Consider the following 23,185-nt stretch of genomic DNA (forward strand, 5'->3'; position numbering starts at 1 on the left):
GAAGGCACCGACATGACTTCTATTTCGTGGAATTAAATGCTCTCCACTTCCTCCAGCATGGTTTGAACGTGGTCTTCTCTCAACTCGCTTCACTAAGGCTGCAAATATAAGCAGGTTATGAATAACTTTGTTGTCTGTTTATGTTATTCTCTTCACGACTTTCCATCGAAATATCTTATCAGGCAAGATGTTTTAGCAGGATCATTTTTTTTAAAGTTACCGTTGTATACTGGAAACTGTTTATCAGTGTGTATATTTATCTAAAAACAAACAGACTATAAAAAAAAAAACATACCTCGACGCTGACGGCTCAGTTTAGGTGCCGAAATGATGAGGACGAATGTGGAGAGGAAGAAATATTTTCCAAGATCAGACATTTTGATTGCTGTCTCTTGCGGGCTGATCGTAAAGAGGCAGGGTGGAGAGGCTTTATGCTCTTTTCCCTGTACTTTTGTCCACGTAAAGATGATTAACCACGATAAGAAAAGATGGAGAGAGTGAGAAAACACATACACGCCAGTTTTCTAGACTGTTTATTTGGTCATGTGATCTTGCAACTGCCTTCATAACACAAATACTTTGTGGATGAGTTTGTTGAGCGTCTTGCCATTGCTTTCAGACACCAAAAACCTCGAGTTTTGTAAGCAGCTTTATTCAAGGGATATAAACAATTCAACATGTTTTCAGCATTTTTAAAAACCTGTAAGGTCGTAGACGAATTTTTCTTTGAGCTGTCCTGTCCACGATCTTTCCAACACTGGTGGACGGCGTGGGAGGCACGCTTTTCCGCTATCAGAAGCCATGACACCAGAGCAGAGGCAGCTATTATGTGAGAGATTCTCCGAATGAGATAAGAAATAAGATATATTTCACGGAGAACGTAGGCGGGCAAACATGTGACAAGAGAGATAGAATTTTGCCAGGCAGCCACCACATTAACAAAAAATAAATGAAATTTGAGATCAAAATGGTCTCTAAATATGTCAACGTTATTTACTAGTTGTAATATTTATGTATATATATAATTACTACCTTAAAGTTACTGTCGTATCGGATTCAACGAATGTTGTGTGAAGTTAGTACAGTTGAACTTTACATGTAGACTGCAATTGATATATATGTGTGTGCGTATGTGTGTGCGGTGAATAGCTTCAAGCAATATTATTAATAAGTCAGTCTACAACAGGGGTGGGGAAGGTTTTTTCCTCCAAGAGCAATTTTTATATTTAAAACATCAATTGTGGGAGGGGGGCATACAAAATTACTTCAAACTTAGCTTGCTCTATGTGGTCAAGCAGTAGTTTTGCCAGAACATGTTGCCATTTTTGGAACACCTTCAATCCCTGGCACCATTGTCCTCTGAGTGACCACAATCCGTCTTTATGGTCAAAGAAGGCTCGGCGTATCAACACCCGACATCAAACTGGAAGTGGTCTACCTAGGCTTGGGAAAGGTCACATGAATGTTATTCTCCAGAATCATCCACAAGGGCCGCGGCATACGTGTCTGTCCCGTCAAGTACTCGTGTGTGTCCTGTCTTCCCCGTTATTGATCGACGTTCTAATAGGCATTTTAATCATCAGTTGTTTCATTCGTCAAAGAATGACCGGTTTGGGAAAGACGAATAAAGAAATAATCAAAAGTATCATGGAATGTGATTTGCTTGAATCAAAGGAATCCAGAAACGCCTTGAATCCTAATTTTAGAACCGGAAATTGTGGAGACTTTGACGTCAGTACCTATCTATAGCTCTGAATCTCAATTTTCGTTGACTACAGAAGAGAATTTCAACAGTTTCGTGGTGCAAAGTTGTAAACTGAAAACACTGGAAAATGCAATTTTTTTGTAAACCACGCAACAGAAAAGGACAAAGCCATAAAACTGCTTACATTATATAGTCTTTATTTGTAAATCCAGACCTTGTTGTGACTTGAATGAATCAGAAACTATTCGGCCTAAAATTAGCGAATGACGTGGCACTCTACACATTAAAGTTGGAAACATATTTAAATCAAACTTTGTTTAACGAATTTGCTTTTAAAACCTCTTCGTGCATTATTATTTAGCTATTATTTTTATAAAACAAGAGACAGAATGCCAAAAACATTCCTAGATGGAGACAAAAAGCAAACAAATACTAAAATTCTGCCCAGAACATTATACTGTGACATGTCTATGTAGTAATACTGGCAAGACTTAGCATGCACATATAATAAAAAAACAAAGACTTCGCTACAAACCATGGTTTTTGGGATTGTGATGGGTTAACATTTAGCAATTTTAAAAAATTCTGTCTGAAGATGACGCTCGTGTGTATTCCACACTTGAAAAGCGTACAATAAACAGCTTGTACTTAAAAAAAAAATTGATGAAGGTAAAACCGCCCAAGTTCCTACAAAGTTTTAATGTCTCAAAAACGCCTGAACAAATTTGCATAGCAAATTCTTCAAATGTACTTTTGTTTCTGGAAGCACACTGATGTTGCTAAAACACACTGAGATTAATACAAATTTACAGTAGTTGTCCCTGAAAATTTCACACACACACACAAGCACACTGCTTGTCAGGTATCCACCCATTTCCTAAAACGACTCTGGTGATGTCTAAATTCACTTGAAAAAAAAAAAAAAAAAAAAAAAAAAACAAGAATAAAAGAAAAAAAGGTTCTCCAGAACATTTGCAATTTTCGCTCGTATTCTAAGCGGAAAATGTAGTGCATCATTTCCTCTTCTCTTTTTTCAAGTCTTACCTTTTCTTTCTGGTTCATGCCAGCGATCCTAAGCATGAAAGATTGCTCTTTGTCACCAACGGCGACTGAGAAACGAGGACAGTTCAAAAATGCTTTCCACTTTGAAGGCAGCTTGTTCGTGTGGGATTTTGCTAATAAAGAAGGTGATGAGAAGCTGCCCTTGTCAGACTTACCTTCCCGCGCTGGTCGCAGCAAAAAGGTTTCTTTTAGTCATTCCACGACTTGTCCTTTGTGACAAGCCGATTAGCAAGGATCCGACGAAGGTCGTTAACTGTTGCCAACCACCAACTTTGGATCTCACTTCTTTCCCAGATACCAGCGGGGATTACACTCAGCTGCAAATGTGTGCACTTTAAAGTCCATGCCTTTACTTGTGAACTCGTCTGCGTGTACGCTTTCAAGTACCGATCTTTTTATGCTGCACCTTGTCCAAGTTTGAATAAATTTCCTTCCACGTGTCCTAGAACTATGTCTTTAAGTGTCGAGATCTGACGTGAAAAAGCGCAGAAATACCAGTATGCCCACTGGTTTTTATATATATAAAGGACCTTCCTATCCAAGCTGCCTCAGATCGACGACTCTTCTGCTGTTCTTGGTAAGCCCTAGTCGGAACTCTTCAGTAGTGTTGTCAAAGATTGAATGGTAAATAAGAAATTTAAACTTAACAGCCATAATATGGATGCCCTGTTCTGCTTGAGAACAAGAAATCGTTCATTAGTCAACCTAAATATTTCATGCTGGGCGACACCACCATCACCTTCACGTCGTCCGATTCGTTACTGCAGACATCACCTTTGAGAAGTTAGCAGCCGTCTGTCTGCATATTAAAAGCTACATAAGATCAGCGCTATTAGCCATTCTCTCTTGTCTGTGAATTTGTTTTATCTCAGAACTCTTTGCTTGCAGGCTACCCTGCATGCCTTCTTCATGAACTCCAGAACTCTGCTGTACGTATAGTGCTTAGAGCTAGGAAACGGGAACACGTCTTCCCATCATTTTCTGCACTGGCTACCCATCCGTTCTCGCACAAACTATGCTAATTTATTTGCAGGCTCCTGGCATTTTTCTTTTCCCAGCCAGACTATTTACCTCTTCGTTTGATGACCATACGCTATCCCAGGTCACCAGAACAACCACATATGGTCAGCGGATTTTTTGTTACTATTGTGTTGCACCTCTCGTACCTCCATTGAATCCTCTAAACGTGTTCAAAAACACGTTCCAGGAACATTACTTCTAACACCAATCAACATAGCGGTGCTTTTAGTCAATTGACCAGTTCGAATGCTGTTCTTCTGCAGATTTATGACACTCTGCATCCTTAATGTTTGTTCCCATGATTCCCCTTTCATTTCTCGTGTACATACTTGTTTCTTATTCCTTCATATTTGTGTAGGTCTCCTATTTGTCTTCAGCGCTGGAGAATGCTCCTTAAGCGCGATTATGTGCTATATAAATCACGTTTATTAATATTAACGGTGTTGGTGCCGTATGCGTGACTATACATAACCTACATTTGTATATTCGATTAACGTTTTTATCAAAAATGTATGTAAAATTCGAAAAGATGTATATGTATAATCAGTCAACTGTGATGAATGTTGCGCTTAAACTTAAAAAAAAAATCTAAGTGAAGGTACTCCACGTGAAAAAACCGCTGCTATGATGATAGTTCAGGCACCTAACGACTTAAAAAGAAATGCCACGCCATCTTACAGTAGCTGCACTGTGGCTAGTTTCGACCATCAAGCGTTCTAAGACTAGCCCGTATAGCCAATTCGAAATGTTTGACGTCATGGTTGTACAGTGCAGCTAGCTACAAGTGGTCAGTCACCCAACTTGTTCCTCTAGCAGACTTCATTCAGTTTGCTCCTGATCTCTTTGCCTAGACACGCAACACAAGAGTGCGGTGAGTCAAGGCACAGAAACAGGGGACAGTGCTCGAGCCCCTAGCCCAGCGTGCGATAAAACGAAACATTACTGTGAGAGACAGCGGAGTGAGCGAAGTTGTCAAACAAACTCGTCACAAACCCGCGCTTACCTCTCGACAACTATTTCCCTGGTGACAGCCTCGTCATCGATCAGCAGGCGTCAGTGTTTCTGGCTCTCAGCAAAAATATCACGGAAGCTCGTGGGTACGGTTTGCAAATGAAGCGCACCTCGTCTGCGTGGCTGTTAGCCCGAAAATGCAAACAAGACGAAGGTTGAAAAGAAAAGAAAGAAAAAAGGAACTTCTATTATTGCAGAAGTATTTGCGATGCTGACAGCCAAGATGGACTGTCCACAGAAGATGGAAGAGAAGGACCAGACGCAAGAAAAAACGGTTCTGGTGGCAGAAAAAGGCGAAATAATAAAAGTATTTTTCGAAAGCTTGCCGCTTTCTTACTGTGTTTTTTTAAATATTTGTACGTCATTTACCGCAAAGTGGGTTCAATTACCTGGCCACCTAAAATAACAGCCTTTCCTTTTGATATACATCGTATTACGTTTGTATTATTTAATGTATGCAATAATTACACGTTTATATCACTGACACTAAGAAAATAATACATTCAGAGATTTGGAACTGTTAGTTGTACAAGATGAACTATCAGCGTCTCATCGTGCAGCCAGACTAATTCCTGGTCAACAATCAATTTTCTGAAATAGGGCAAAAGCAGTTTGTGCTGTTTAATATACAAGTGCTCTCACATACAATAAATAAGTTTTACTTTTCCATAAATTAAACACAAAAATTCTTGCAACAACGTAAAATGTAACCATGATTTATTTCTCAAATATGGAAAGAAAGCTGAACGCTTCTACAGAAAGCGTGGTATTGCCGGTGATGCGCGACTCGGCCAAAGATCTGTAGAAAAAGGGGAGACAATAAATACTTGCACTTTGAAAACTCTATCACCTCAATTTGAAACCGTCTTAGGTAGCACTACACACAAAAAAATCTGCCAGCAGTAACACGAAGACATTCTTGGCACAATTACCATCTGGTACTTACTGGGGATCTCGTGTAATGGATGGGACGGGGGAAGCAGATCGTCAGACCTCACAATGCATAATTTAAACTGGTACAACGAAAAAAATTAACAAAAAAAAAATACTTACCACTGCTTACCAATAAAGAAGTACTCATGACTTCTGCTGCATACTAGCAGTACTTTCTCCATGCATCCTGTTTAATGGAATTCTGTGACACATTAAGCGTATAAACAAACATTGCTGCTTGTCTTACTATCTGCTGCACCTAAGAAAAATATTCTGTCTGTATCCTCCTCCACTTTCTTAATGCAACTACAAAGCCCACACTCAAAGCTACAGCTGTTCAGACGTCTCAACGTGATTTACTAATGTAACCATCAAGGTTAAAAAACCTAACTGATGAAGGAAATATAAGGTTTTTATCTGAAGATCATTAAAAGCAATCACGATTTCTGCAAGTAGTCAAGTGAACACAGTGGGAAAAGGAATCTGCAATCTATTGCCTAAGAGTAACCTGAAAAACAGTGCACATCTAACCACCACAAAAGGGAAGGTTGGGTGTTTGGGTTTTGGTTGTCACACACAACAGTAAAGCCTGGGTTAGTAAACTGACAGGACCTGGAAATAGCCCACTCTTGGGCAGATTGTTGCCTATGAGTGGTTTCGTTAAGTTCTGTCACATAAAATATTTCAGCACTTTTGAAGTTTCAGGTTTTCTATGCTTTTACAGCACACGATCATGCAAAATGATAAAGGTTTTATGTTATTGACCACTTTTTGAGTCAGACTTTCTAATGCCAACTTCACTCATTTACAACTAATTTATTTCTACGTCCCCCAATTTGCTGCAGTTAATCTTTAGTTTCATCTGACTGAAATGTTTGATTACGTGTAATATTCTTTTGCAAAAAGATTTTTTTTCTCTGTTTTGCTGTGAAACATCAAGTCCAAGATGGTTATGGGAAATTCATTGTATCCTTTATTTTATAGTCTCATTTTGATACCAGACTTAGCCAGTCTTCTGAATGAATTCATGGCCTGATGTCCATTTAAAATAATGGAATTGAATATCTGTAACAGAAATACCAAACATACTAAAACCTGACAGTATGCAGAAATAGCTTATGACTTGATCAGCCTGTTTACTTTTTCAGTCTAATGACTGCACAAATTAAAGACAAAAGACAAAAATGAGATCATGCACTGGAATACTGCACAAGGTTGTGTAAGCATGTACTATTTTTGTGAGAAACATTTTTATTTATCAAGGATTTAACTCCTACATACAAGACCGATTGCTACAAAGGTGTTAATCAATATATATATATCCTAATTGCAGCAGATTTAAAAAAGGTATCATCGGATAAAACTGTTTCTTCCCTGTAAGTTTTTAAGAAAATTGGAAAGGTGAGCAGAAGATATCAAAGATTTCTGCTACAGAAACAAATCTAAAAATAGTTTTACCACTGTAAATACTAATACAACCTCAAACTAACACAAAAAATAAATTACTTTAAAAACAAAGCATTATCATTTCCTTTTAATTTTAAAAAAGCAGGGCGTGCTTTCATACCAAGCTACTTTCAACTTTTCTTTAAAATAGCTGGCTTTACACTTTTGATGAAGGCTTTTATTCCTGCATACACTAGCAATAACTCAATTGTTTAAAAATAAGCATGCAGTTTACATAAGTGAAGAACAATTTTATGCTTTCAGAATGCTAAAATTTTAATTCTGTTTCAGAAAAGTGTTTAACTAAAAATGTCTAAAATACATTATGGCTATTTTGTCACAAAATATTTTTGTACATGCTTACACACTTTGAACAGGATGAAGTTCAAGGCTGTTCATACCCTTGGCTTCTTCTGCTCATCTGTTCCAAAGGTGCAAGACAAAACTGGACAACATCTTCATTTCTTCATAATTCATCCAAACTTGAGCTGCTAAATTTCGCATGTTTAAATTTTGATTTTCTATTTTTGCTGTCTTGCAGCTTTTCAGATGACTACTGTCTCCTTCTATTTAAGCTCGGGTGAACTTGAGCATTTGCATCATGGGCAGCAAACCCAACACACCACTTCAGATCTTCATTCCAACCTGGCAATTTTCTATAAAAAAAATTTCCTTCATTTTCTTTCCCCCCGTCTACTACAGAAGCTTTCTTCTCCTCTTCTGGAGATAACTCGCTCTTGCGAAGTTCTTCTCTTCATAGCCAGCCCTTATATTTTCGTTGCCTCCCTCTTACAGCTTATCTTCAAGAATTTTCTTTTTCTTTCTTCACACGCTTCTTTTTCTTTCTTCATTAACCTTAAAAGAGAAAACACTGTGATTAATGACACATCAAGATAATTTTATTACAAAGTTCATAAATCCAACTGCAACACTGTGACAATTTTTTAAATGTAAAAGTAAACAGTCATTAAAAAAACAAACAAACAAAAGTCCTTAAAAACCTGTGGCAAAGGCAAGATCCTCTCTAGCTATGTCTGAATCTTCATGTCACCATTAAAAAATGCAACTTTTCCATAACTTTTGTTTTGACATTTCTTACTAATCAGAAAAGCCCATATTGTTTCTTGAAATTAAAAAAAAAGTCAAAACTGAAATTTAGCTTTAACCCACAAGTCAATTCAAAAAAGGTGTTTAATACAAGGCAGCATTAAGTTACTACCAGTTTTTGACATCACAACTGTCCATGCTCTTCAAATGCTGAGAAGATAGTGAACAATATATACAGATGAAAGTCTTGCTTGAAATTTAAGGAACTAGATTAACATTTTTATGTACAGACATTAATTAAAATGAAAAAAGATCTTGCTGGAGTAACAAGGTAAAATCATCTCTCTACAGCACTCAACTACAGTAATGTTTGACAAAAGTACACAAAAGAGCTGACATTCTTAATGTTGTAAACACGTCTCCCTCTAAATACATATCTGAAGTCATGATACAGTACACTAGTACAGGTACATAATAAAAAGAAAACTAAAAATAATTTTGTCACACAAGTATGAATTTCTCTTTTGCCTGTAAGGCAATTCCATTTCAAGTTATTCCAGCCTTTGAAACAGCCAGTTGATAATGACAAAGCAAACAATTTTTACATAGCAGGAGAAGAAAAACAATAACCCTACTAAGGTTTAAAAAAAAAAAAAAAAAGAAAATATGCTTAAATGTGTTGTGAAAAGTATCAAGGGATAAAACAGTTCAAAATGTGTATTTTTCTAAATTTTGGTACAGTACTTTGTGTCTTGCTAAGTCTAGCAAAATATTCAACTGGAACAATCTATTTTACTTACTAATTTGACCATGACATACCAACAGTCATATTTGGACATTGAAAATACAGGAAACCCTGGCAAAATATGTTGCATGGCTGTACAGATGCAGTTCACACTATATGAAATGCTTTACAACTTCTTTAGGGGAAAACCTGCTAAACAGAACTTTAACAGCTCCTAGTCACAAAGATACCACTTAAAAATAGATGAAGGCATCCCCTCTGATGAACTTAAAGGACAGATATTGATGAAACATTTTGTTGCGTTTTTACATCAAACCCAACCAAACATGAAATATGCCAGTCCACTTTTTTAGATTAAATGGCAATTCAACTGGTCCTAAAGGCCAACATTAGAAATACAAAACATGAGATACTTGTTCTCAAATGTCTGTAAACAGAAGGTGCAAAACTCCTTGTCCTTGTCATATCAAGCCATGACTCACACCACAAATACTCATTGCTCTCCTTGAACAAGCAAGGATCTTGGGCATCAATAATACTTACGAGGCGGTGAGTATGATCGTGAACGTGAACGTCGACTGTAGTAATAGGGTGACGGTGATCGGCGATATGAAGATGAATATCTGCGACCAGGAGATCTGCGTCTGGCAACAAAAATTTGGTGTTCTGAATTAATTTACTTTATTTGATTGCAATCAAATCTGATAAATGAAATAATGATAACAATTCTCAGCAGTTTTAAAAATCATTAAAGTGTCCTTTATTTGCATTTAGTAGAATGATTATGCAAACCTATACAGCCAAAATCTAATTGTGTACTTCCTAGGCTGATAATAATTCATGTTCTTTACGGTCATTAAACTCCATCAAGTTTCCCTAAAAAACTGCCTTTGTTTTTTTCAGCTGAAGTAACCAACAATGTAAGCAAATGTCTGCAGAGTGATACAAAATTATACATCCAGATGGACAAGAATTACTTTTTGACAAATGCATTATTAATGCAACTTGTTTAATAGGCATAATAAGCAGTTTAAAAGTTTTATTTCATACAGCCACCACATGCCATGGAGATAGGTAACTGCTTAGTCAAATGCTCTGAGGCAGAGGCGAAAAATAGCAAGATTGTTTTCAACTCATTTTCTATGGATGAAATCAAGGTGATTTAATATTTCAAACAGTAGTGGTGCAATGTCAGGGCTTCGGCTTACGCAAAAAATTGCGTACAGTACGCATTAAAAGTTCGGAGGACCCCTTCAATTTTCGTCAATGGGGTCCCCTTCAAATTTGGGCTAAGAACGGGACCTTTTGAAAATCTGAAAAAGGGGTCCCTGGGACCCCAAAGAATTTAGCCTTAGCAGAAGCCCTGAATGTGTTTCAATATTTCTACCTATTAATAGTGACATACACTTTTAATAAGCATTTTTTAAACATCTATTTGGTGTGAATTTTAAGATATACAGGTTTTTCCCCGCCTTGTACTAAATTCAAATGAAAGATGGTAGCTTTATCGAAAGCTCATGTCATACAAAAAGGTCATGAAGTAAAACATTTTTCCTATTTAAACAATGTATACAAAGTGCCACACAATGAAATATTTTATTAGAATATACATTAAACATGAACTAATATTTATATTATCATATTTGGCTGTTGAAGTACAAATCCATGTCAAAGTGAGAAACAGGCAACTGTCTTAAACGTGGTGCTTGGTCAACTGACATTGCCTACTTTCAAAATACCTTTGTTGACAACCGAACTTAACGGGTACCAACAGTTTTTTCCCTTATTTACACATAGCGCAATGTGTTTTTTTTTTTTAACTCTATCCTGTTGAGAAGTTAACTTCCAAGAATGCAAACCATAGAAAATTAGTTAACTTACGATGTTGGCTTGCCAAGGTATATACCAGGAGTTGGTGTATGAGCCCTTTCTGTGATGGAAAAGTCCACACGAATTCTGCGGCCATCAATTTCTATGCCATTGCATCTGTCTTTAGCCTGAAAAGGGACAACAGACATAAAAGCTTGACAGTCAACTCATTAAGTTTTTCAAATTTTATAATGAAAGATGCAAATGATGATAAATTAAAGGTGCTCAGGTCTACAAAACACACTTTTGTTTGAGGCAAGCGTGTCACATAAATAATTCTATTGTTACAGACAGTTCTTAAGGTCCGAGGCAGCTGCGGAAAACAAGTTTAGGAGGCTACCATCAAATTTAAGATAACAGAATTTAATACTGTGACAAACAATATCCATATCTGCAAAAAACTATTTCGGGTGGGCTTTAAAGGTATGTAACCAAGCCTGTTTACTTTTACTAAAGCGCTAACCCTGTTTACAAACACAAAACAATAAAATCTAGGAAAAAATATTCATATAGCTATGCTTTATTTGGCAATCGCTTTTCAATTTTTATTACTTGTGTTAACTACTTGAAGCAACTGCTACTTGTAACAGTTGAATTATATCTCTTACTGCCTAAACATGCAATTAATTTAATACCTTTAAAAATGTGAACTTGTGGCTATCATTTTTCGAATTTAAAAATGGCAAACGTCCCTATTTTCGTGATTTGTTGGCTAAAAGGCAAAATAGTTGTAAATCAACATTGGGCAATTTTAAAAAAAAAATTCAGAAGCTATCACCTGACTTCCAAATACACTAATGAAAGAACTCATATATAAACAAAAAAAGGTTAAGCTACCTTTTATGTAAAGAGTTTCACCTTAAATCGTTTTGGAACCTTTTTTTTTTAATTGTAAACTGTCTTCCTTTGATAAAGATCACCTGCCCATAGGAGTCTAAAGGTTACAACTGCACTTTAAGCAAATTTTGTCCTGGGCAATGGGGGAAACAGCAGTCTCCTAAAGTTAAGAGTGCTCTCCCCTTTAAGCCCAGTCCTTGAATGAAAGCGATAAATGAGGCAATAGCATCAAAAGAGAAAATTTACTTCAAAAGTTTTATACGCACAGAAAATTAATTTTACTACACTTATATTTATTCACACACACATATAGATCTTTTGGTTCTGCAGATAATTCTTATTTGCCTCACACTTTGTTAAGTGCATATGAAATCAGGAAGGTGTCTAGACAAATTTCACAGTAATTTTTTATGGCCACTGTAGATTTTCAACAAGCCTTGTTCTGAGATGACAAATTACCAAAAAATTAAAAACCTACCTCTACAGCATCTTCTGGTGACTTGAAGTAGACAAAGGCAAATCCCCTTGATCTACCAGTCTGAAAATATGATGGGGAAAGAAAATACTTTTGAAAACTTGATAAAAATTCATGAATCCTTAGCACTGACAAGGACAGATTGAAAAATATATTAAATGGTGGCTTTGTTTCTACACACATCTGCAGCCTTGAGAATTCCCCTCAAATCTAGTTGAGAATCCGTTTTATTTTCAAATGTTAAGAAATTAAATGTACTAACAGTCTTACCAAAACTTTAAAAAATTGATTTTAAAGAAAAATTGCTATATAAACAAATCAGAATCCAAACTAAGAAACATCTACTTAAAAAATACAAACCCACACTACATATGAGACTGTCAAACATGCACGTTATATGCATACAAAAAAAAAAAAAAAGAAAAAAAAAAGAAAAAAAAAGAAAAAAAAAAAGCACCTTTATTGCGAGACCAAAAATGTATCTTTAAAAACACACACACTTAAGAAAACCCACTGTGTATAAAGAATTCCTGCTAGCTACGCACCTGCCGATCATATACCACTTGAACCTCATCGATATGCCCATAGCGACCAAACACTTCACGAAGCCCCCTTTCTTGGGTGTACAGGCTTAAGCCAAACACGCCAAGACATCGATTCGCTTCTGGATGCTCCTAAACAAAGCAACCTATTTAAATCACAAATATGAAAATCAAATCAAACTTTATTATCTGTTTTCTTTTGCTCACAAATCCAACCACATATACAAATATAATATGAACATACACATATATACACACCATAATGGGCAGACATACATACCAAGAAATTCAACACACACCTTTTCACACATACATGTGAAACCTCCTAAAGAGGATGCCAGCTCTACAAGTCCTTGGGCTTTTCTATTTAAGATAAAAAGCTGCTGGCACTCAGGACCTCTGGTAGGCAGTTTTTCGCACATGTGGCACTTTGTAGCTCATGCCTGATGGCAACAGCTGAAATTTGGGATGGAGAGGGTGTGTTTGGTCTGAGGTGATGTTGTATGCCATCTTTCTGACTGCATGGTACTAGTCAGAAAGTGGCAGCTGTTATGTACCAATTATTTTATTTGGGGGATGCCAACAAATTCTTATGTGCATAAGCAATCAGCCTTCAATATAGTTCTATTCATTAAGAAAGTGGTATTTGCCTAAACAACATTGTAATCACTGAAAACAGCTGCTAATTTTATTTCTTGTTCGAATGTGGTCCTAGAGGTTGATCTTCATGTCTTTTTCCGACACACGCCATAAAGATAATTGTTACATACCCTGTCACCAAGATGCCGTTTTCTTGTAGACATTGGGGAACGACTGCGACTTCTGTAGTAAGATTTGCGACGGTCACTATAGTATGGAGACTCTCCTCTATCATAACTATAACTGAAAGAAAAGGAGGAGAAATTAAGATCATTGCTTTTACATATAAAGATCCTGTTGTTAATACACTTTTGCTAATACCTCTAAAAATCGTTTTTATCAGGTAACTTTTACATAAAAAGTATTCCTCAAAATTATACTTTATGGTAAGAATGGAAAACAAGAAAACTGGTAGACATTTATGGTCTGTCAGCAAGTCTTATCTAAGATGTGTTGGATGTATGACTTTTTGAAAAAAAGAGAATCCAGCTTACCTTCTGCTGCGAGAGCTGGAGACAAAAAATTTTTTGATAAAAGTATATCAGGATAAAAGTATAGGTTAATCTATGAGGGTTATCTTCTCATGCATGGTTATGCAATGTAAAAAAAGAAATCATTATTACTTGCAAGTTTTACTACACAACAAAAACAGGCATGATGATATGTATCATGATGTAAAGTAACAAGCTGGTGTAAAATAAACTTGCTTCTATTATTCTAAAATAATTCTTAATAATAATTATAGAAAATACAACATCCAATGCATGTACACAAGGTTCAAAATCACAGATAATTTCATCAATTTTGTAGGTAGCAGCAGTCAAATCTGTTTTTCCCTCCCGTTATTATTCTGAAATTTTTGATTTCATGTGTATAGAAAAAAAGTATAATTCTACACTTGAAAGAGACATACAAAATAAAAGGCGCAACGTTGTATTTTTATATATTTAAATAATTTTTCCTGAATCTGCAAGCCTGACACACTAATGGTAACAAATTACAATGAACATTTTGCAATTATAGGTTGCTCTTAGTTCAGACAAGCAAGATTAGCACCTAAGATTCCTTGTTATTCTTATTCCTTTTCTACAGAATACACATTAAAGTATATAAAAGAAGAGACTGATTGGGAACCGGTCACTGCGACTTAAACCACATCACTTCAGTCATATTTACTATCCAACATCAAAATGACTATACCACTCTAACACCGTAAGTTAAATTGATACAGGCCCAAAAGACAAACTGATCTCTGATGACAGGAATAGCTATTAACTTCAAATATTACCAACAAAGCAATATGTTGTTCAGCCACCTCTGAAAACTAAAAATGGCTGCTGAGATCTGTAGATTGTGGTGTAAATTCATAATGTGTAAACAAAAGGAGACTGTTGGTAAAAAATTATCTAATGTAGTGTTGTCAAATTAATCAGCAATTGCATAAGCTAAAATGTGTTTTGTTAAAGGTAACTGATCAAATTACAAAAAATAAATTTACTCAAGAAACAGAGGTGCATTATGCAATCAAAAAAAGTTTGAAAACATTATATTGTGGGCGCTTTTATTTATTTTCATGACTGCTGCTATCTACATTTAGTTTTCTCTCCTTAGAACAAATAAAATAAAGTCAAATCAAATGCAACATGCATATATTATGAAAAATATCGTTACGTTTCTTTCATCTTTGTTTCTTCATAATCCAAATGTTAAGTATTAACTTACTATCGAGATCTTCGTCGTTTACTGCTGTAATATGGACTTTTGGATCTTGACCTTGAGTATCGTCTGTGACTTGACCTGATTATAAATTAACAAGCAGACTTTTTAATACATTTGTTTCTTCACAGGAAAAGCCATTTTGTGTTTGTGAGAAATGCTCCTGAGTATAGCGTACGAAGTCCTTATAGTCTGTACATAAAACTACAACACTGGTAATGCATATTTTTATTTCTTTGTACTGTTACAATTCAACCAAAATAGGCCCCACTCTCTATTTTTATGTCATGTCAGCAATAGAAGGGAAGAGAGACAAAGATAATATTCTTCTTCTTGTTCCCTTTCCAGTTGGGACCATATACCACCATATAAAAATCCGAGAAAGGCGGACTGGACAAATATACTAAGTAGCCTGATAAATGTTGACTCGACTAATGCATTGTACAACATGTATTACAAGCAGCATCAGTGTATGCTGCTCCTTCTTACATAAAACATTTGTGAACAGGTACTTACTACTTTTTATTATTTGTGCAGATATGCCTTCAAAGACTGTCACTAGTGATAGTGTAACTTGTGTCAAAACTAAGCAACTGTCACTGGAGGGTTTGTATTTTAGTTCAGTTTCTTGTGACTTAGTTAAAAATCTCACCAGCCATTCTTTGGGCGAAGCCTGAAAGATCAGCATACACAACACACACACATTCTGAAAGGCACCCGTTGCATAAAAACACACTTGCAACACAGGTGTGACACTGCACCCGAAGATTTGTAATTACTAAGTCTGCGTGTCTGTCATTGACAATCTCCAGGATGTCATTACATCGAATCTTAATAGTTGATAGAGTGCTAAATCATCCCATGAATCAATGGGATTAGTTTGATCACGAAATATTCTGTTTCTGCAAAGATTTCTTTCCACTTCATACAGCGTCAAGTAAGTTGCAGCCATCTTTAGCGAGCCTCACTCGTAGAGGTGGGGAAGGCCATCTCTTCACTTCCAGGTAGAATCTCCCACTAGAGCAGCCGAAACCTGACACACGACTCGAACTTTGCTGCACATAAAGGCTGAGCGGACCTTTGATGGCCCCTAAGTGCCCTTGCGGAAATTTCAGCCCCTCGCCAAAAATGAAACAGAAATTGTTACAGAATAGAAAGCACATAAAATACACACCTTCTATGTCTATGACGTCCATGGGACGAATGGGATCGAGATCGCTCTCTGCGGTCACTGTCTGCTTTACCATTAGTCTTCTCAGTAGCAGGCTCTGGCGAGGGAGACTTTTTCAAAAGAGCTTCACCTTCGTCTCCATCAGCATCAATCTCTATTTCCTTGGGTGGAGATGTCTAGATTAAAAACAGAAACACAAAGTCAACATTAATTTTCTTTTTTTATTCAATTTTTTTTTAGCTAAAAACCGTTGAAGATATATTGCCCAGTGTTAGCATTACAGACTCTTTCGGTTCTGATAATCCAAATTGCAAATAAAGACTACTTTTCCGATATAGTGACTCATTGCAAATATGGCTAAAATTACACAAATGAGGAAAAAAAAACTATTACATCTACGTTAATTCTGAAAGTAAAAACACCCTCCAACGAAACACACTACATGGGTCCTGAATGCATGGTGAGTGGGGAGCAGTAGTCAAGCAGAACCGACGCTGTAGGACTAAAGAAACGGAATAGTAACTGAAAATAACGCTTGATTGCTTCAAAATACGGATAAACCTGTTTTATTACTCATATAGCATCTGCATATGAAGTAAAAACTGCAAATTATTATACTTAATACTTAAGGGATTCAAAGTTTTTAAAAGAATCCTACCTCAAAGTCACTCATTGTTCCCTTGTGCTTTTCAACGTCGGAAATTCCTTGGCTCTCTGAACAAAATGGCGGGTAGTGATGCATCATGGGGGATAGCAATAAATATTATTTATAAATTCTTTCTTGAAAAATTATCTAAAAAGCTCTTTTTTCGATTGTTTTACTTTGTTGTAAAATATATGCTCGAATTAACTTTTCACGAAAAGACGCATGCGCTACACTTACAGCCGTCTGCTACACTAAACTTCGCGGATCAGTAACTTTTACAACGCTCATATCTCAGAGATGTTAGTGTAAAGTTATTTAAATTTATATCACACAACTCAATGTTTTAATCTTTATAACCAGCTCCATGTTTGGACTGTCACGGGTGCTGTTGACATGTAATGAAAACAAACAAGAAACACAGGTTTTAGAGAAGCTAAACATGCAGCTGATGTCCTTCACCTTGTGGTCATCACGAGACGACCATGAACCGTGGGGTCGCTATTGTAGATGGTGAATGGACTCTGTGTTACAGGTGTGAACTGTTGCCCATTTGTACAGGTACGAATATTGCACCCAAACACAGATATACTTTTTGTCAGCCACCAGGGGAATAAACTAAAAATATTGAATATTATCATCCCTTATGAGTAAAGATATAGAGATATAAAGACGAAAGCAATAAAAATAGTTTTAAAATTCAGTTGTCTTTGTGTATGTCATTTCTGCGGTTTATCTTTTTCTCCCTTATTTTTCTCTCTATTTTATGGAGAATACATTCAAGTGTCGATCCTAACCTTGACAGTATATGTTCAGTTGTAAACCCTTTCGAACACTTGATCAGCTTTCTAAATGCCAACACCCGGCTGAGAAAGACATGTTGATATAATGCTCGGGTTATAATTGCATGTGATCTCTGTAACCTGCCTCAGGGTCAACCTACCGCTAGTAAAAGTCAGCACCGCGTGTACTCCTACCTTCCCTCGCACGGGCGAAACCACTTTAAAAACGTCCACAACTATAAAACATCGGCCGAAAGAGATATGGCATACTATATAATTGCTGTAGGGCAAAGATATATATATATCATTTCGCATAGTTATTAAATAATGTACGCTATTCATTATTACTGTGATAGAGAGGGGTAGAGGAGGTATTTTTTTTTAAATTGGTAATTTACGTCGATCGTCTGTTTCTGCAATCACGAACTTGGATACACACATATCCATGCTGTTATCGTGTGTTCATTCCTTTCAGCCGATGTCGGGTGCACCAATAAGGGCTAACGAAACGTGTATACCTTAATTAATTCATTTCACCGATCGGTCCATGGTGAACTTTGGTTTGAAGGTTGAAAAATGACTGAAAAGGAACACATATATATATGCTTGATGTTCGACCTCTCTGTACACATAAACGGGCTGTGGGATAATATCAGTTGGCACATTTGATTATTACATCCACGTACAATCGAGAAACCAAAACCGAAAATACATGTTCCAGGAACTATGTTGAGAATTCGCTGGCTTTCCAAATAGCACTGCTTACTGCAGCTAAATCGAGCGAATGGTTTTCCGCAGGTGTTTTGCAGTACACGTCAGAACGAAGTGCAGGCTTCGACGAAACGGTTCATCAGTTTTACTTTCGCTTATAAGGCGTGTAGACTGCAGTTTTCTGTCGTGCTTATTTTCTTTTCGAGAAGGGATTTATTTGAGTACAGCGGGGAGAAGAACATTGTAACGAAAGTGCGGTCGAGTAAGATTTATATATAACCGTTTGCATAGTTTCTAATGAAGATATTTCTAGACACGAAACATAGCTGGGCGATGGATATATAAAAGCTGCTATCGGTGTTTCCGTTCTTCATCCTGTATATCGTGCGAATGTGGAGAAGGACAACAAAAAATCCGCATCCAGTTCCACAAACGTATGTGAATTCTCGTCTTTCGTGGCTTTAAAAAGTCGCTTTGAGAATGTCTGGATGTACCGACAGTCCAGCGTGTTCAAACTACAGTGCCAGCCGAGACACCAATGCTGACAATGATGGGGACGTTGATGTGGACAACAACGACGTTGACTACACCGTCATCTCTGTCGACCAGTGGAAATGGTTAACTTGTTCTACAGCAACATCTAGTAAATGTAATTCGTCCTTTAAATAATGATGGCAATGAAGTTGACAGATTTGGATAAATGTGAGTATAATTCTCGCGTGTATAAATGATCATAAAGTTAACTTTTTAGAACCATATTTCGGCCCTTCATACGCTTAACAAAACACACACACACGACGCATAAAAACGTGTTGTCAATAGAATGCCATATAGGTATGAAACGGGTGTAGCCAGAAGCTGTTCGATCCTGTTTGCACAATTAATTTAATCAAGGCTGCAATTTCCCCACCATAGTTCCAGTCATAGAACGGATCAACAGATAGAGGTCTGATTTTTGTGTTACTCATAGGGCTTCCTACAGAATGCTTTTTAAAAAATATATATATAATGAGTTCACAAGCCAAAAGAAGCAGTGCAAATCCACTAATATAATGCTTTCAAGTATGCTCCTTGTCATCCTTTTTGAGTAGCAAATCCAAATGTTTTGGTATATTGTTTTAATCTGGTGTTCTATGCATTGTGGAAACACTGCTGTAATCTTATGCAGAAAGGGTATCACAAGAGCACCAAATCAAATTCAACATATTACAGTAGTGAAAAATGTCAAATGCAGTGGTGTAGCATATCTAGTCACAGATTAAAATGTTCTAGAATCTCAGCTTATTATGGCTTCAAATGTAGTGACTTTTATTTACTTTTCATATATGATTACGAACACTGATTAAGGAAAATGAAAGGCATAGGGTTTTTTTAAAGTAGGGCAAGATCATTTCACTCACAGAACTAGAAGAACAAGGAATTACCTGTACATGATAATATGATCTTTTTCATATTTACTTTTGTTTATCAATCAGTTTTTTTCACCTCAGCTCTGATCGAGCTGATAGTCATAGTTAATGGAAAAAAACAATTTTTGTGATTCTTATAACCTTTCTAGATAATTTCCATCCTTTATGTTCCTTTGTTTCAGCTGTCCAGCAAAGGTAGAAAGATTAGAGTCAGAAGATAAAAGTAATGAAGCAGCAGAATACTTTTTGAATGTTCTTCTGAAGTATAGTGAAAAAAAAAAGGAACACGAATCAAAGGCAATGTGGTCACTGTTTGACAAGGCATTAAAATCTGGTATGACTTCCACAGTCTTTCACATTTTTCTTTTCTCCTCCATCTTTCCAACCCTTGCTTACATTGGCTTCTCCTTAATTTTTATTTGTTGTCATCTGCAGGGCTTGCCTTTATTTACTTTTTTTTCTTCCTCTAAGACAGACCTGGTGGCCCGCCCGCCAAGGAGATTGACTGAGTTAACATTTCTTTTTTGTCATGCGGCCCCTTTAATTGCCCATCCCTGCTCTAAGCACCATTTTTTCTCTCTCTCTCTCTCACTTTCTTTTGATCTAAAGGGCTTTCTCTAATTTACTTGGTTCCATTCCATCCCTCCCACCCCCTTTATAAGCAGTCTGTGGGGGCAACAGAAAAGGTGACAACTCTTTCTTTCTTATCTGAACAGTCTTATATTTTCCCAAGCGCCCTTATGTTGTTTCTGTCTCTTTTGCTGTGCAATGGTTCCCAACTCGGTTGAGAAATACATAGCGTATTTAGACATCTTCAGCCAAGGGATTTGATGTTGACATTGATATGCTGACCTGCAGTGCCAAAATATCCTCAGAGGAAAATAGCATTGAGATCCACCTTTGATAGAATCACTGAGGTACCAATCACATCAGTCCTGCAAACCTGACATGCAGTGAAAGGAGATATATTTACCTTGTTTAACTTTTAAGTCTTTTTTTATGATACATGAGTATAAATAGCTTTATCTTACCATATTTTGTGTCTTATGTCATTTGTCTGTTAATAAGCATATGCAATTCTAAATTAAATATTGGCAGGAAAATGATGACACACACAAGTTTATGAATATTTAATTTCATTTCAGAATATAAATGGCTTCATTGTGCTATACTTGAAACCGGTGATGTTGACCGTCAGTCCCAGCAACAAGACTTGATTCAGTTCTTCATGGCAGATATTGTCGGGAGACAGGTTGACCCTATGCATCTCATGATTTCTCTCTTGTCAAAAAAATTGCTATCTAGAGATGAATGTCAAAAGCTGACAAGGATTCATCAAAATTGTGGGAATCTGATGAGTTGTATTTATATGATCAACAATGTTCATCGCCACAGTGGAAAATGGTATGGAAAACTTCTTGAAATCATGTACGAGAATGGCTATGAAGAACTCGTGCAGAAAATTGATGAAATAGAATATGGAAGTATGTTTACTTCTTCATTTTAAGTTAATGACACATATATCACAACACTCTTTGTGCTTCAATCTATTTTTCTGTTTCTTTCCTTTATCAAAAATACAAAATATTTAAAGATGTGCAGCATAAATATATAAAAGTGAATTTTTTTTTTCAACAATGGGATAAGTGCTTTTTGTTAGTTTGCTTAATAATAGGTATCATTGAAAAAGGATAAATGTTGCATGTGAGTTATGTTGATGATACACAGCTGTATCAGTCAGCTCCACTTACTGAACTGTCTGGACGACTGACACAGACACAAGAATGGATAGCTGACGTAAATTCCTGGATGCTTCAGAGCAGACTACAAGAATGATGATAAGACTAACTGCGACTTACTCGTCCAAAAAATTTCTTAGTTGTCCTTCTCTCTCTCAGTCTCTGTCTATAAACAGCTCAGCTATTCCTTTCTCCACTTCTGTCTGCAGCTTGGGTGTCATTCTTAACTCAGAGTTTGACTTTTCATCAGAGTATTTCTCATGTCTGCAGAATTGCTTACTTGAACATTCGTAGGATCTGCACCATTCATCATTATGTCACCACTGATGCAACTAAAACTCTAATCTGTGCATTTGTACTCTCAAGGATGGACATTTGTAATTTTCAAGTATCTTCTTCACAGACAAAGGATCCAGAATAAAGCTGCTTGCCTCATCTGCAGATCATCTAAATATGTATATATATCACCTATCATATACTTTCTTCATTGGCTGCTAATCGTGATCATATGTCATACAAACTTTCCACTTTGACTTACTCCACCATTTCTGCTACTGGTCCTTGGTACCTCTATACTCACTCCCACTGATAGGCACGTAACTTCTTAGCTCATCTTCTGACACCAAGCTTGTCGATGTGCGAGTCCACTTGCTATATGACAAGAATGTATCGACAGAGTTCTTTCTTCTACAAAGCCCCATCAACATGGAAACAGATTACCCATCAGCCTTTGACACTGATTCTTTGACCACTTCAAGTCTAAACTTAAGAAATTTTTTCAGAACGACGACTTCACTGTGACCCTGTCCTTATCATTAGCGTGATAACATATCTGTAGTTTACATTGTGTATTAGTGAGTGTGTGTTATATGCAAATATGGGTGCATGGTTGTTGATGATTCAGTCTATATATTATTTATGTAAAGCATCAGATAAAATCTTTGGAAAGTGACATGTATAAATCCTTATTATTTTAAGAAAACTTTAATTAAAATTAAAACTTTAATTTCAGAGAAGATGCTTAAATGTAAGCATGTTAATTTCCTTTAATAAGAGATTCGTGCCTCTCAGAGGGTGGGAGAACATCCATGTGTTTCAAGTTCAGAAGAGGCTTATATGTCAGGTAAGGTACAGATGATAACGTGTATTTAACAAGAATGAACCAAATTATTTTTATCCTTCTAACCCCTTTATTCATTGGCAGTTCCTTCATCTCCAGCAGCAAAAGTATTTCTGCGAAGGTCTACCAGCTGTCAAGAATTAAACATTTTCTAGACACTCACACAAGAAAACTCTTTTATACAGCCCACATTCAGTCAACCCTTGACTATGCCTCCACCCTCTGGGGTCTCAGCTAGTGGAGATTCAATAAACCCTCCAGTAAGCATTTAGAGGCAAGCAATTAAAGCAGTTTTATTTAAACCAAAAATACAGCCAAATGACTTTGGCCTGTCTGTGTGTCCTTCCTCTGACAAACAGACTAAAATTTAACAAATGCATCTTCCTTAATAAAATGCTGATGGATAAACTGTCCCCGACTCTCTTTAATTGCTATTTTTCTCCAATAAGACTCGAACTTTTTCAAATCAAGTCTTAAATACTCAGAGAGTGTGTTGTGGAATAGCCTCCCTCTACATTTTTAGCAACTGAACTCCCTAAACTGCTTTTGACTCCATTGGCTAA

General features: G+C 36.5%; 2 protein-coding genes across 15 annotated transcripts in view; one reads left to right on the forward strand and one right to left on the reverse strand.

The window, feature by feature from the left end:
* Window positions 1-5,498: 5,498 nt before the first annotated feature.
* On the reverse strand, window positions 5,499-17,029 carry LOC112565086 (transformer-2 protein homolog alpha-like). Of its 14 annotated transcripts, none has more exons than XR_003099344.1 (12): window positions 16,877-17,029; window positions 16,222-16,394; window positions 15,054-15,128; window positions 13,826-13,840; window positions 13,463-13,574; window positions 12,696-12,824; window positions 12,154-12,213; window positions 10,851-10,966; window positions 9,513-9,613; window positions 7,579-8,032; window positions 5,852-5,918; window positions 5,499-5,597 (listed from the first exon to the last, which is right to left on the reverse strand). XR_003099344.1 is itself a non-coding variant. In XM_025240342.1 (10 exons), the coding sequence occupies exons 1-10, from the start codon at window positions 16,961-16,963 to the stop codon at window positions 8,028-8,030; spliced, it is 873 nt and encodes a 290-aa protein (XP_025096127.1). In that variant the 5' UTR covers window positions 16,964-17,029; the 3' UTR covers window positions 5,499-8,027. The 14 variants fall into 14 exon arrangements, 3 of the variants coding, with proteins under 3 accessions (XP_025096127.1, XP_025096126.1, XP_025096128.1); XR_003099341.1 differs by having other exon boundaries at window positions 5,852-5,933; XR_003099343.1 differs by having other exon boundaries at window positions 7,546-8,032.
* Window positions 17,030-19,930: 2,901 nt separating this feature from the next.
* The window catches only part of LOC112565084 (probable ATP-dependent RNA helicase DDX58), a 40,159-nt gene continuing 36,904 nt past the window's right edge, over window positions 19,931-23,185 (forward strand). The window contains 3 exon segments of the mRNA XM_025240337.1: window positions 19,931-20,097; window positions 20,909-21,247; window positions 22,557-22,625. Coding sequence (XP_025096122.1) covers window positions 21,242-21,247; window positions 22,557-22,625 — 75 coding nt within the window. The 5' untranslated portion in view covers window positions 19,931-20,097; window positions 20,909-21,241.

This window comes from Pomacea canaliculata, linkage group LG5 (assembly GCF_003073045.1).
Source record: "Pomacea canaliculata isolate SZHN2017 linkage group LG5, ASM307304v1, whole genome shotgun sequence".
Lineage (NCBI taxonomy): Eukaryota > Metazoa > Mollusca > Gastropoda > Architaenioglossa > Ampullariidae > Pomacea > Pomacea canaliculata.